General features: G+C 45.3%; 1 protein-coding gene across 2 annotated transcripts in view; it reads right to left on the reverse strand.

Moving 5' to 3' along the window:
* Positions 1-3,059: 3,059 nt before the first annotated feature.
* Positions 3,060-12,879, reverse strand: part of PCGF1 (polycomb group ring finger 1) — a 148,596-nt gene continuing 138,776 nt past the window's right edge. For both annotated transcript variants that reach the window (XM_069205785.1, XM_069205787.1), the window contains exons 7-9: positions 11,385-11,471; positions 10,876-10,956; positions 3,060-3,278 (exon numbers count right to left, since the gene is read on the reverse strand). In XM_069205785.1, coding sequence (XP_069061886.1) covers positions 3,231-3,278; positions 10,876-10,956; positions 11,385-11,471 — 216 coding nt within the window. In that variant the 3' untranslated portion in view covers positions 3,060-3,230. The remainder of the gene's footprint in view (positions 3,279-10,875; positions 10,957-11,384; positions 11,472-12,879) is intronic.

The following is a 12,879-nucleotide window of genomic DNA, read 5'->3' on the forward strand; positions in this document are numbered from 1 at the left end:
GCTGAGGGCAGCTAAAGGCCCAAGACTTCAGCTGCCCTAAGCACCACCACAGCAAAGCAGGCCCCGCCTCCATAGCCTCAGTATGAGAGGAGACCAAGCCAGTGTTAGGTGAGGTATCTAACCCACTGGCATCCACCAGATCCTCATATCAGGTGCCCTCTGTATCATCCAATGGTTGGCGATATTCATCAAGGTCTATTCACCCCTCCCACCCACCCCCTGTACCAGGCATGCCATATACAAAAGGCCCTGGCTCCGGCCCGCTCAGTGTCGGAGTCCAGGACGATGGGACAGAGTCATAGAGGGGTGTTGGCACATGAGTTTGCCAGAGAAGATCTTGGTTTGGTGGTGACTCTCTGGATCTAGCACTGGATCCATGGGGCCCGACTGGTGCAGAGGGCATACCGGCCGGCAAGAATCCAGTAGAGGCCCCTACTGAACCCATGGGGCCCGAAGGTGCATAGCCTCACAGAACTCTTGCAGTTGGGCAGGAGTTGCGCCAGCGCAGGGAAAATTGGGGAAGTGCGGAGCCGACCCAAGGTTATGGCTCCGTGGACACACAGGGCCTAGAGTGCCAATGCTCCCTTGTCTCGGCCATAGGTTTGGACAGACATGGAGAAGTTGAAGACATCTTCAACTTCTTTTTATGCAACTTACCCAACGACAACTTCAACTGAGGAAATGACTGTCTCGTGCGGTTCTGTGAGCTGTCCTGGGACCTTTCACACGATCATGATTTTTGATTGTCGCAGGGCCGTCCGACATCGGGCAGCGAGGAGTTTGAGGAAGCACTACCTCAGCGCCTTCGGGTTTATGGTAAGGCCAGCCTCATAAGCGTTCGAGTCATGGTCTTTCTCGAAGCACCAAAGACTGACCAAGTGGGGGCTTTCACAAGGTTTGAAACAAGATGGTTTCTTGGGAGACATATTTTCACACTAGAAGAAAGGATATTTTCTCAAAAAAGTTGAAAAACGTCAAATAAAGCCAGTCAAAAAGTCACTGAGGGGTAGCTCTTCACAGATCTGCACTGTCTGGTGTGGAAAGAAAAGATCTGACATCAAAGCACCGAGGTGGCGCCTATATGGGTGCTGCATACGTCACTTCCAGCTCAGATGAAATGAAACAGAACGACTGCAACTACTGGCACGCCGGGGTATTGCTAAAAAAAAGTCTGGATCCAATCTTACGCCTCGGGATGATTCTAAGGTAAGGATTCTGTGGCTAGAAGTCTCTATCAGATAATCCTTGCGGTGTATAACTCACTCTTGCCTCCCAAATGAAAACCGCACATCAGGTATTTCCCCAGTAAAGGTCCGATGAAATCCATGACAAAATGAGGTGTCAGTGGGAGATTAAAAACCTACTGTACATGGTCTATTTCTGCTGCGTTAGACCCTGATTTGAGTGCATTCAGTAGGTCATGACAAATGGAGCAATTGGAACATGAAGGTGATCAAAGAGGGAGTAAATTATTTAGGGATTTAATAACAAGGGGTGATCATATAATACTTGACAAAGGATATGAGTGTGTCTGGACAGGGCAGGATTATATAAGATTAAATATCCTGCATTTGAATGTATAAAGGAAGCCGCGAGCGGCAAGTGTGTTTTTACATGAAGCTGACAACCTCTAATCAATATATTCTTATTTGTAGGGGTTTAAGAAAGACTTTTTAAAAAGAGGCAAGGTGGACAGTAAAAAACACAAGATTCACCAAGCAACTCTGTTCATTTAAGCTAGGTGCCGTGGATTCTCTGCGTTTAGAGAGTTATTGACGCTTTCACGCTGGATCAATCCGCTGGTGTTCATGGGATGGGGACCTTGAAGCGGTGAGATGCCTCAATGTTCCTCATCTGAAAACCACAAGGACATGGGGTAGTGGTGAGCTCAGCAGTATATAGTTATCGTGTGTGTGAGCACCATTATGGGAAACTGGTTAAAATCAATATTCAGGAATTCGGTTGGACTGTTGCATGTCTTTTTATAGTTGGGTTGCTGCGGTCCTGGAGTACAATAGAGGATTTTGAATTACTGACCACTAGAAGTGTGGGGTTTAGGAAATTGATTTATGTTCTGCAGCTGTGCGAGTCGATAATCCCAGAGAGTATCCCATGCTTATGGAAAATGATTTGCTCTAGTTTATTCCAATTGGTGGATACCTCGAGGTGCTCAGCTGGGAGGAGTAGGTATGTCAATGGGATGTGGAACTGGGATTGCTTTGCAAAGATAGGATTGGGAGTATTATCTCAGCAAGGCTGACCATAACCTAAAGTTCATGCAACAAACGGTGATATTTAGAGTGTAGAAGCCACAATGAATAATGGCTAGCGGAGGAAGCGATTCAGCCAGCAGCGGAGGAAGCGATTCAGCCAGCAGCGGAGGAAGCGATTCAGCCAGCAGCGGAGGAAGCGATTCAGCCAGCAGCGGAGGAAGCGATTCAGCCAGCAGCGGAGGAAGCGATTCAGCCAGCAGCGGAGGAAGCGATTCAGCCAGCAGCGGAGGAAGAGATTCAACCAGCAGCGGAGGAAGAGATTCAACCAGCAGCGGAGGAAGAGATTCAACCAGCAGTTCTGCTCGGAAGTCCCCATTTAGTTTAGAACCTCCTGGAGGGTTTTCTAGCCAGGCTGCCCAAGAGTGGAGTTCCCTCTCTGGGCAGTTACCAGCATCCCTCCCTTCTTGCCTTTCAAGAAGAAACTGAACCACCAACCATGGCCACTTGCATCTTAAGATTACATTGATTTCGAAGGCATTTTCAATAGACTGCTCTGCGCAGTAGAGGCAACTACTCATTGGGTCTCGAAAATCACTCGACAAATATTGTGTCCTAAACACCATTTTAGAAAAATATTGTATCAGTAGGTGTAGATTTTCTATTACCAATTCGAAACAAAGTGATATTTTTGTAAATCTAGTTTAGGAAGCAATGTTTATAGTGGTATTCTAAAAAAAGATATTCTTGTACCATGCACACCTGCCCCGATGTAACGCTGACTTCCTAATCTTATTCAGACAGCAAATAGACAAACTTCACGTCTTCCAAGCACAGAACACAGACACAAATGTTTTAACATTTTATTTAAAAAAATAGAGCAATCAGGAAAAAAAGAACCAATTTTACATTAAATAGCTTGGCGGATTGTCCATTTACCAAGAAAGATATATTTCTGTACATAGGCGAATGCTGGTAAAATAGGGGTTTCTCTATAGGCACGTGCTGGCAGTGGTGGTACTATCTTCTCTTCTCTCTCACACTGTAGTAAAGGATCAGCGGTGCAGGCTGCGAAAACAGAAGAACAGAACCACATAAAGCACAAGACTGAATTTCATGCATTTAGGATCAACGCAAAGATGTAATGTCACCGTAGCAGGGAGGGCGATCATGACGCAGCACATCACATACTGTGGCATTCCCTGCACTGATCTGGGAGGATTTCAAGGTTGCACAATTACCTTTGTCCCTCTGTGCACAGAACATTACATGTTTGTACGAGTGTCACGATGTGCCACACTTGAGCTAGAATGGGACTCCTATGGTTCCATTAATGTAGCTCTTCCTTATGCTAATCACATGGACAGAATAATATACTTTAGTTCATCAATAATGTGATAGTCTACGACGGAACAGTTGTCCATAGCTATTCTGATAAGAATGTCCCCTGCATGGCGCAGTCGTGTTCCCTGCCCAGAGTGTCAAACAGAGTCGCGGGTATGCTGTTTTTTTAACTTTTGGCCCAAGCCTCTTGCTAATCTAGCATACGCACGTAGTCCGAAACCTGTCCCTTGAAGCAAATGTTGTCCTGAACTGGGGTGGAGAGGGGGCTTAAGGGGGCTGCACGCCAAACACACTCTCTTTAATGACAAGAGGCTATCATATTAGCCTGTAGACAGGATGTGTCGTCATACAATGTTTCAGTGATCGTACTCAGTGCCAGACTGTTTTATCTGCATCGCAGTAGTGGTGGCGTACTGGGCCGCTAGTTTAAAATTACGGCATCCTTGTGCTAACATTCCAATGCGCGTGTGTCCGTATATGTATCAGGGGTGTGGAGTTCCTATAGCCCAATGCCCCAGACATATTGTTTGGTGTCAAGGACAACAAGTTTTCATGTTAATTTTGTCCCTGGGACAAGTAGGCCCTACCCCTGAACATTTTGGCTGCCACTTTACAGTACCACATTATGGAGCAGGACAGGGAATTGTTTCCATTTGAGGTAATATTTGTCTCTCTGTGTTAATGTTGTTTGAACTTGTATTCATGGCTCATTTTTGCAAAGTCTTTATTAGTGGGGTGAGAGCTCTAAATAAATGTTGTAAGCTCGGACTGCATTAATGACAGTGGTTCCAGTAAAAAAAAAAAAAAAAAAAAAAAAAAAAAAAAAGCGCACACACGTTTGTCAAGTTTAACAATATGAGGCTACGTATAATTCAGAAGCCGGAAATCAAGACTGATGATTCTTTGCTTTCAAAATAGAATGTTCACAAAAAATGCAACTAGGAATTTTTTTTTGCTAAAATACTATGAAATACTAGGCACCATTTTTTGAAGCATTATTGAGTAAGACGTATTGATGCATACTAGCATTTCCAAAAAATATTCTTAATGGAAAAATCAGTGTAACCAGTTTTCAACAAGATTATGAGAAATATGGGGGGGAAAACAAGCATTGGCAAAGGCAATAGATCCGACATTGGTGGCAAGTCTTTTGGTTTTGTCAATGCGTCTTGTTTTGACATGACTTTTGTAAAACTTTATTGTTGTGGGAGGTGCTGGGCCCTCCCCATTGTAACAAACATTGGCAAGAATCTTTTGGTATCAAAAAGCAGACATTGCCACAGTAGTTACGGGCACTGAGTAATAATACTTTGTGCGACAATATGCTCCTTGTGAAAGAGCAGACTGCTACCACTCATAGTGAAGGCAGCAGACACATGGATAGCGAGAGACAGAACTTTAATACATACAAAGGTCTTGGTTAACGCCACACCTAATTAGGGGCCTAGTTCTTAAAGAAAGTCACAAAGTGCACCCATGGTCAGGTTCTGAGCATCAGTATTTCTTAACAAGCCCCAAGAACCCATGAAGGTCACCAGACCCTTCAATGACTCTTTACCAGGCCTCAGATAAGGTGTCCTCGAAGTCTCAAGCAGTCCAGGTTTTTCCTTATGGGTTAAAAGGGCAGGCTCCATCATCAAAGGGCCTGGATTGCACATCAAGTGCACTGCATCAGGCCTCACTGAGGGTTGCCTTAGGAGTGAAAAACCTTGGAGGCCACTGTAGGAAGTTGTCTCTGTATGCACTATTTCAAAGTAAGGAATAGTATGCACAGAGTCCAAGGGTTCCCCTTAGAGGTAAGATAGTGGCAAAAAGAGATAATACTAATGCTCTATTTTGTGGTAGTGTGGTCGAGCAGTAGGCTTATCAAAGGAGTAGTGTTAAGCATTTGTTGTACATACACACAGGCAATAAATGAGGAACACACACTCAGAGACAATTCCAGCCAATAGGTTTTGTTATAGAAAAATATATTTTCTTAGTTTATTTTAAGAACCACAGGTTCAAATTCTACATGTAATATCTCATTTGAAAGGTATTGCAGGTAAGTACTTTAGGAACTTTGAATAATTACAGTAGCATATATACTTTTCACATAAAACACAAATAGCTGTTTTAAAAGTGGACACTTAGTGCAATTTTCACAGTTCCTGGGGGAGGTAAGTTATTGTTAGTTTTAACAGGTAAGTAAATCACTTACAAGTCTCAAGTTCAGAGCAACCCCAAAGTTACCACACCAGCAGCTCAGGGCCGGTCAGGTGCAGAGGTCAAAGAGGTGCCCAAAACACATAGGCTCCAATGGAGAGAAGGGGGTGCCCCGGTTCCGGTCTGCCAGCTCCTCGGGGTAGCCACCACCTGGGCACGGGAGGGGCCTCCTGGGGGTCACTCCTGCACTGGAGTTCCATTCCTTCAGGTGCTGGGGGCTGCGGGTGCAGGGTCTTTTCCAGCCGTCAGTCAGGATTTCAGAGTCAGGCAGTCGCGGTCAGGGGGAGCCTGGGGATTCCCTCTGCAGGCGTCGCTGTGGGGGCTCAGGGGGGACAACTTTGGTTACTCACGGTCTTGGAGTCGCCGGAGGGTCCTCCCTGAGGTGTTGGTTCTCCACCAGTCGAGTCGGGGTCGCCGGGTGCAGTGTTGCAAGTCTCACGCTTCTTGCGGGGAGTTGGAGGGGTCTTTAAATCTGCTCCTTTGAAACAAAGTTGCAGTCTTTTGGAGCAGGGCCGCTGTCCTCGCGAGTTTCATGTCTTTCTTGAAGCAGGGCAGTCCTCTGAGGATTCAGAGGTCGCTGGTCCTTTGGAAAGCGTCGCTGGAGCAGGTTTCTTTAGAAGGCAGGAGACAGGCCGGTAAGTCAGGGGCCGAAGCAGTTGGTGTCTTCTTTTCTTCTTCTGCAGGGGTCTTTCAGCTCAGCAGTCCTTTTCTTGTAGTTTCAGGAATCTAAATTCTTAGGTTCAGGGGAGCCCTTAAATACTAAATTTAAGGGCGTGTTTAGGTCTGGGGGGTTAGTAGCCAATGGCTACTATCCCTGAGGGTGGGTACACCCTCTTTGTGCCTTCTCCCAAGGGGAGGGGGTCACATTCCTATCCCTATTGGGGGAATCCTCCATCTGCAAGATGGAGGATTGCTAAAAGTTAGTCACTTCAGCTCAGGACACCTTAGGGGCTGTCCTGACTGGCCAGTGACTCCTCCTTGTTATTCTCATTATCTCCTCCGGCCTTGCCACCAAAAGTGGGGCCGTGACCGGAGGGGGCGGGCAACTCCACTAGCTGGAGTGCCTTGTGGTGCTGGAACAAAGGGGGTAAGCCTTTGAGGCTCACCGCCAGGTGTTACAGCTCCTGCCTGGGGGAGGTGTTAGCATCTCCACCCAGTGCAGGCTTTGTTACTGGCCTCAGAGTGACAAAGGCACTCTCCCCATGGGGCCAGCAACATGTCTCGGTTGTGGCAGGCTGCTGGAACCAGTCAGCCTACACAGATAGTCGGTTAAGGTTTCAGGGGGCACCTCTAAGGTGCCCTCTGGGGTGTATTTCACAATAAAATGTACACTGGCATCAGTGTGCATTTATTGTGCTGAGAAGTTTGATACCAAACTTCCCAGTTTTCAGTGTAGCCATTATGGTGCTGTGGAGTCCGTGTTTGACAGACTCCCAGACCATATACTCTTATGGCTACCCTGCACTTACAATGTCTAAGGTTTGGCTTAGACACTGTAGGGGCACAGTACTCATGCACTGGTGCCCTCACCTATGGTATAGTGCACCCTGCCTTAGGGCTGTAAGGCCTACTAGAGGGGTGACTTATCTATACTGCATAGGCAGTGTGAGGTTGGCATGGCACCCTGAGGGGAGTGCCATGTCGACTTACTCGTTTTGTTCTCATCAGCACACACAAGCTGGCAAGCAGTGTGTCTGTGCTGAGTGAGGGGACCCCAGGGTGGCATAAGATATGCTGCAGCCCTTAGAGACCTTCCCTGGTATCAGGCCCTTGGTACCAGGGGTACCAGTTACAAGGGACTTACCTGGATGCCAGGGTGTGCCAATTGTGGAATCAAAAGTACAGGTTAGGGAAAGAACACTGGTGCTGGGGCCTGGTTAGCAGACCTCAGCACACTTTCAATTCAAAACATAGCATCAGCAAAGGCAAAAAGTCAGAGGGTAACCATGGCAAGGAGGCATTTCCTTACAGCCACTGACCAGATGCTCTCCGAGACCACTCTCAAGCTAAATTCAGCCTTAGCTGAAATACTTAACTTTCAAGGGCTTTTCATTGGGGTAACGAAATGCAATCTTCACTTGTTTGTAGAAGCCTTTTTATAAACTTTTGCCCGAAACAATATCAAATCAATCTTATGCCCTGAGATGTCCCGCAGAAGATAAAGAATTCTACAAATGAATACTATTTGGTTATAGAAAAAACCCTGTCCCTCTCCACCCTTCCCCAATCTTTGAGGCTTAAAATGTTATTAATGGGTCTGCAAGTCTACAGAAGGCGAGTGTACTCAGCCATGTTTCATTGTGATCGGTTTATCCCTGGGAAAGGTGCTCTCCACCTGGGAGGTGCCAGCACCGAGAAAGCCCTTAAGATGGTGCAATAGTGGTTTTTACTGGTTATCAACACGAAGGTGGGTCCCTTCAATACTGCAAGAAAGGCCTTCTATAGGCAGGTCCCTTTGGGACCATTGGGACATCAAGGGTGGGTCCTTGTTCCACTGAAAAGAAGTACAATTCCCCTGAAGTGACAATTACCAACCTTAGTTTGAAGAGCCACTAAATCCGGTTTGCCTCAAGCCTAGTACAAACACACAAAGGTTAGGAGGTAAACAAGTATCTCTCTAAGAGGTTTGTCCGCCTCCCTTCAAAATCGGAGAAACTTGGGGCAGCTCCAAGAAACATGCAGGGCTTCCTCCTCTGCCCCGCACTGCCCCAGCACAATCTGGTGGCAGGAGGGAGCATGCACAAAATGTAAAAGGGGGGTGTAAAGCCAACATAAATGTATTTCCTGGTTCCTAATGGACGTGCAGCTCCAACTCCATGAAACTCAAGCCCACTTCTCCAGTAGAATACCACCACAACGCCTCCAACCAGGGCAGGTGGATGGATTACTAAAAGCTCACTGCCCCTTAGCTGGACCCTTACCGTTCACTGGGAATAAAGTCCTAACAAACTTTGTTGAACTTCCTAAGTCATTGAAACTGGGGGTGTTGGGTACACACCCTCCCCTGCCAGCAGCCTTCGTAGGAACTGGTCACTTGGGAAGTTTTCCCAGATGAAGTGGTATTCTTCTTCACCATCAAGACCAGATGTCAGCACTTTGAGCCCTTTCTAGAACTGCGTAGGACTGTGGTCACCATCAAATAACAGCCTTTTGATATTGGTCCTTGGGCGCCACCCGCACGCCACCTGACACCAAAGCCCTGAGCCCCTGCCTGTTTCTGAAGGAAGATGGGGCACGGGGAATGAGAGGCAGCAGGTACACATGGAGGGTGGACAAGGCCGCCATGGGGACATGCATGAACCTGGCTTCAATTCTCTTAGCCAGTTTTGAGCTGTGAAAAAATAGGATCACACATGCCACCGTGAACATCCAGGGAGCCTCAAAGTAGGGTGAAAAGGGACAGCAGATCTTACAGCTTGCAAGTTGTGATAATCAGCATTTGCTGCTGATATCAAACATGAATTTGTTCAACCTTGCCATTGATAAAAATAAAAAAATAAAAGTCATTAATAACTCATTAATAACTCATTTACGCTGTGCTGGAAAATCTAATAGTCCTACTCATCAGAGATGTGCAGTAACACATGGTGATGACTTGCACACGTGCACTTGGTTTTCATCAGCAGCAATTCCTCACAGTAATAATCCTACTCATCAGAGATGTGCAGTAACACATGGTGATGATTTGCACACGTGCGCTTGGTTTTTATCAGCAGTATTTCCTCACAGTAATAGTCCTACTCATCAGAGATGTGCAGTAACACATGGTGATGACTTGCACACGTGCGCTTGGTTTTCATCTGCAGTATTTCCTTACAGTAATAGTCCTACTCATCAGAGACGTGCAGTAACACATGGTGATGATTTGCACACGTGCGCTTGGTTTTCATCAGCAGTATTTCCTCACAGTAATAATCCTACTTGTTAGAGATCTGCAGTAACACTACTCATTAGAGATGTGCAGTAACACATGGTGATGACTTGCACACGAGTGCTTGGTTTTCATCTGCAGTATTTCCTTACAGTAATAGTCCTACTCATCAGAGATGTGCAGTAACACATGGTGATGACTTGCACACGTGCGCTTGGTTTTCATCTGCAGTATTTCCTTACAGTAATAGTCCTACTCATCAGAGATGTCCAATAACACATGGTGATGATTTGCACACGTGCGCTTGGTTTTCATCAGCAGTATTTCCTTACAGTAATAATCCTACTTGTTAGAGATCTGCAGTAACACTACTCGTTAGAGATGTGCAGTAACACATGGTGATGATTTGCACACGTGCGCTTGGTTTTCATCAGCAGTATTTCCTTACAGTAATAGTCCTACTCATTAGAGATGTGCAGTAACACATGGTGATGACTTGCACACGTGCGCTTGGTTTTCATCAGCAGTATTTCCTTTCAGTAATAATCCTACTCATCAGAGACGTGCAGTAACACATGGTGATGATTTGCACACGTGCGCTTTGTTTTCATCAGCAGTATTTCCTTACAGTAATAGTCCTACTCAGTAGAGATCTGCAGTAACACTACTCGTTAGAGATGTGCAGTAACACATGGTGATGACTTGCACACGAGTGCTTGGTTTTCATCTGCAGTATTTCCTTACAGTAATAGTCCTACTCATCAGAGATGTGCAGTAACACATGGTGATGACTTGCACACGTGCGCTTGGTTTTCATCAGCAGTATTTCCTCACAGTAATAATCCTGCTTGTTAGAGATCTGCAGTAACACTACTCGTTAGAGATGTGCAGTAACACATGGTGATGACTTGCACACGAGTGCTTGGTTTTTATCAGCAGTATTTCCTCACAGTAATAGACCTACTCATCAGAGATGTGCAGTAACACATGGTGATGATTTGCACACGAGTGCTTGGTTTTTATCAGCAGTATTTCCTCACAGTAATAGTCCTACTCATCAGAGATGTGCAGTAACACATGGTGATGATTTGCACACGTGCGCTTGGTTTTTATCAGCAGTATTTCCTCACAGTAATAGTCCTACTCATCAGAGATGTGCAGTAACACATGGTGATGATTTGCACACGTGCGCTTGGTTTTCATCAGCAGTATTTCATTACAGTAATACCGGAGTGCGGTACCCACCTTGCCGTACCACCGTGACAAGTAGAGCTGCTTCATGGTCATGTGATCTGGAAGGGACTCGTTGTTGAAGAGAAGCTGGACCTGCATATTAATGTGATACGACAAGCACAGGTGAGTGTAAGAATGCCCCTCTCACTCACAGGTAAATGAAGAAAAGATACAAAGCGCCAGGTTATAGTGCAGACACTACTCAAGGTGGATCAGACATGAAGATTACTGCAACTGTAATATATATGTTTGTGAACCCAAACCACATACATATCAATTTTCAGAGATTCCACATCTAGGCGATGAGAAGATGAAAATCCATTATTTACAAAACTTAGAAACAGAAGCGTGGTATTTAGGAGAATCCTAAAAACAAGATATTACATTCCAATGTTTATAATTAATAGTGAGCATCTAGCCTGGTCTCAAAACTGCAGACATTCCAACCCACTGTCCATTCTGAATTGAAGACTGTTTTCTCATACCCTATGCGCCAACCCTATAAAGACCTGCTGCCTTACGTGCGGTGGGACAACGTTGAGTCGGTGACACAGGACCCTCCGCAGGTGTCGCACCTCTGCGCGGATGGAGCACCTCACGTATTTCTGCTGTAAAACACAAAATTTGCATGTTCAGAGCATTGCTCCGGTTCCAGACAGGCTTTTGGATTTTCTTGTCTTTATAGAATTGCACAATGGAATGACATTACAACAAAACTGACAGAAACGTAAGGGTCGCCCAATTCCTAGACCCCTCCTGAGGAGACATGCTCTTTGCTGTGGCACCACCTTCTGTGCAGAAAGTTATCAACAAACTGATGAAGGGCCAGATGCAGAATGCTGCACAGCAACAGAGTGTGCAGGTGCAAGGAGGCTTCAAAGCACCCTCCCAATACAAAGGGTGAAGTAGTCTAGTAGGAGAGGTGCTGGAGCACCCCCCGATGTCCCAGGGAGACTGCAGTCATGTGTTTTCTGTTGCAGCATTTGGTGTGTTCTCCAAGACAGTCAAGAATTGAGTTGCAATCTTTAGAAATTCCCAATTCTTTATTTTATGCATGGCTGAAAGGGAAGGTATTTTATAATTTGAAGTTTGATGGGATGCCGACGAAGTTGAAAGCAGACACAGATGACAACGGCTGTTTCAAGTCCACGGATGCAAATGCCATTTGCTAGCACCGTTTACAAAAATTTTAATACACTGCAAAATACATACTGCCAGCATTTGCCATGCAGAGAAAGCACGCTGCATGTTAATGCTGGAGTGTGATGGGGATGGAAAAAAAACAAGAAATGTCCTGTTTACTCCTTAGAGAATAGAGTATCTGAATCCTTCAAACATTTATAAATGTAAGGTAAAATAAGGTAGTTTAAATGTAGAACGTGTATAAATTCCTGATTCACAAAATTGGGATTTACAGAATTTTGTGGGTGGAGATATATGGTACAACTGTGGTATTTCAGTCAGGTATTCTAAGATGCCAGAGTCCTGAGTGACATCAAGGAGGAGCTCCCAGGAGTGTGTCACTGGAGAGGTCCCTCAGACTGTTGTGAACAGGTTTGTTTACATGTAAAGTGCAGCAGTGCCGCGAAACACAGCTTCCAGGCACCAAGCAACTCAAGGCAATGCAATGGCGGAGTAAAACTTACAGCTTTGCCAATGTTCCCAGACATTTGCAACGGCTTCCCCATCTGTTTGGCCTAAGTGATCACAGAGCAGTAAGTGTGAGAACATTAAACAAATATCTACAAATTCCACAGGGAGGGAGGGGGAGAAAACATTTAATGAAAATCATTTTCTTTTATGTGAAGAATAAACCTACAAAGATACGTTTTCGATTTCTCTAATATTTTAAACAAATGAAGCGGCATTAGGAAAATAAAAATTTGAAAACCTATATTTATTTTACGGTTTCATGGAAAATTATTTTTTCATGGAAATTCTTCGGACATCTTCACTTGAGAACTGTGAATTCTCCAGTATTGGATCTTTCATAGATTCACATGCTTGAATCATCCC

This window comes from Pleurodeles waltl, chromosome 1_1 (genome assembly GCF_031143425.1).
Source record: "Pleurodeles waltl isolate 20211129_DDA chromosome 1_1, aPleWal1.hap1.20221129, whole genome shotgun sequence".
Lineage (NCBI taxonomy): Eukaryota > Metazoa > Chordata > Amphibia > Caudata > Salamandridae > Pleurodeles > Pleurodeles waltl.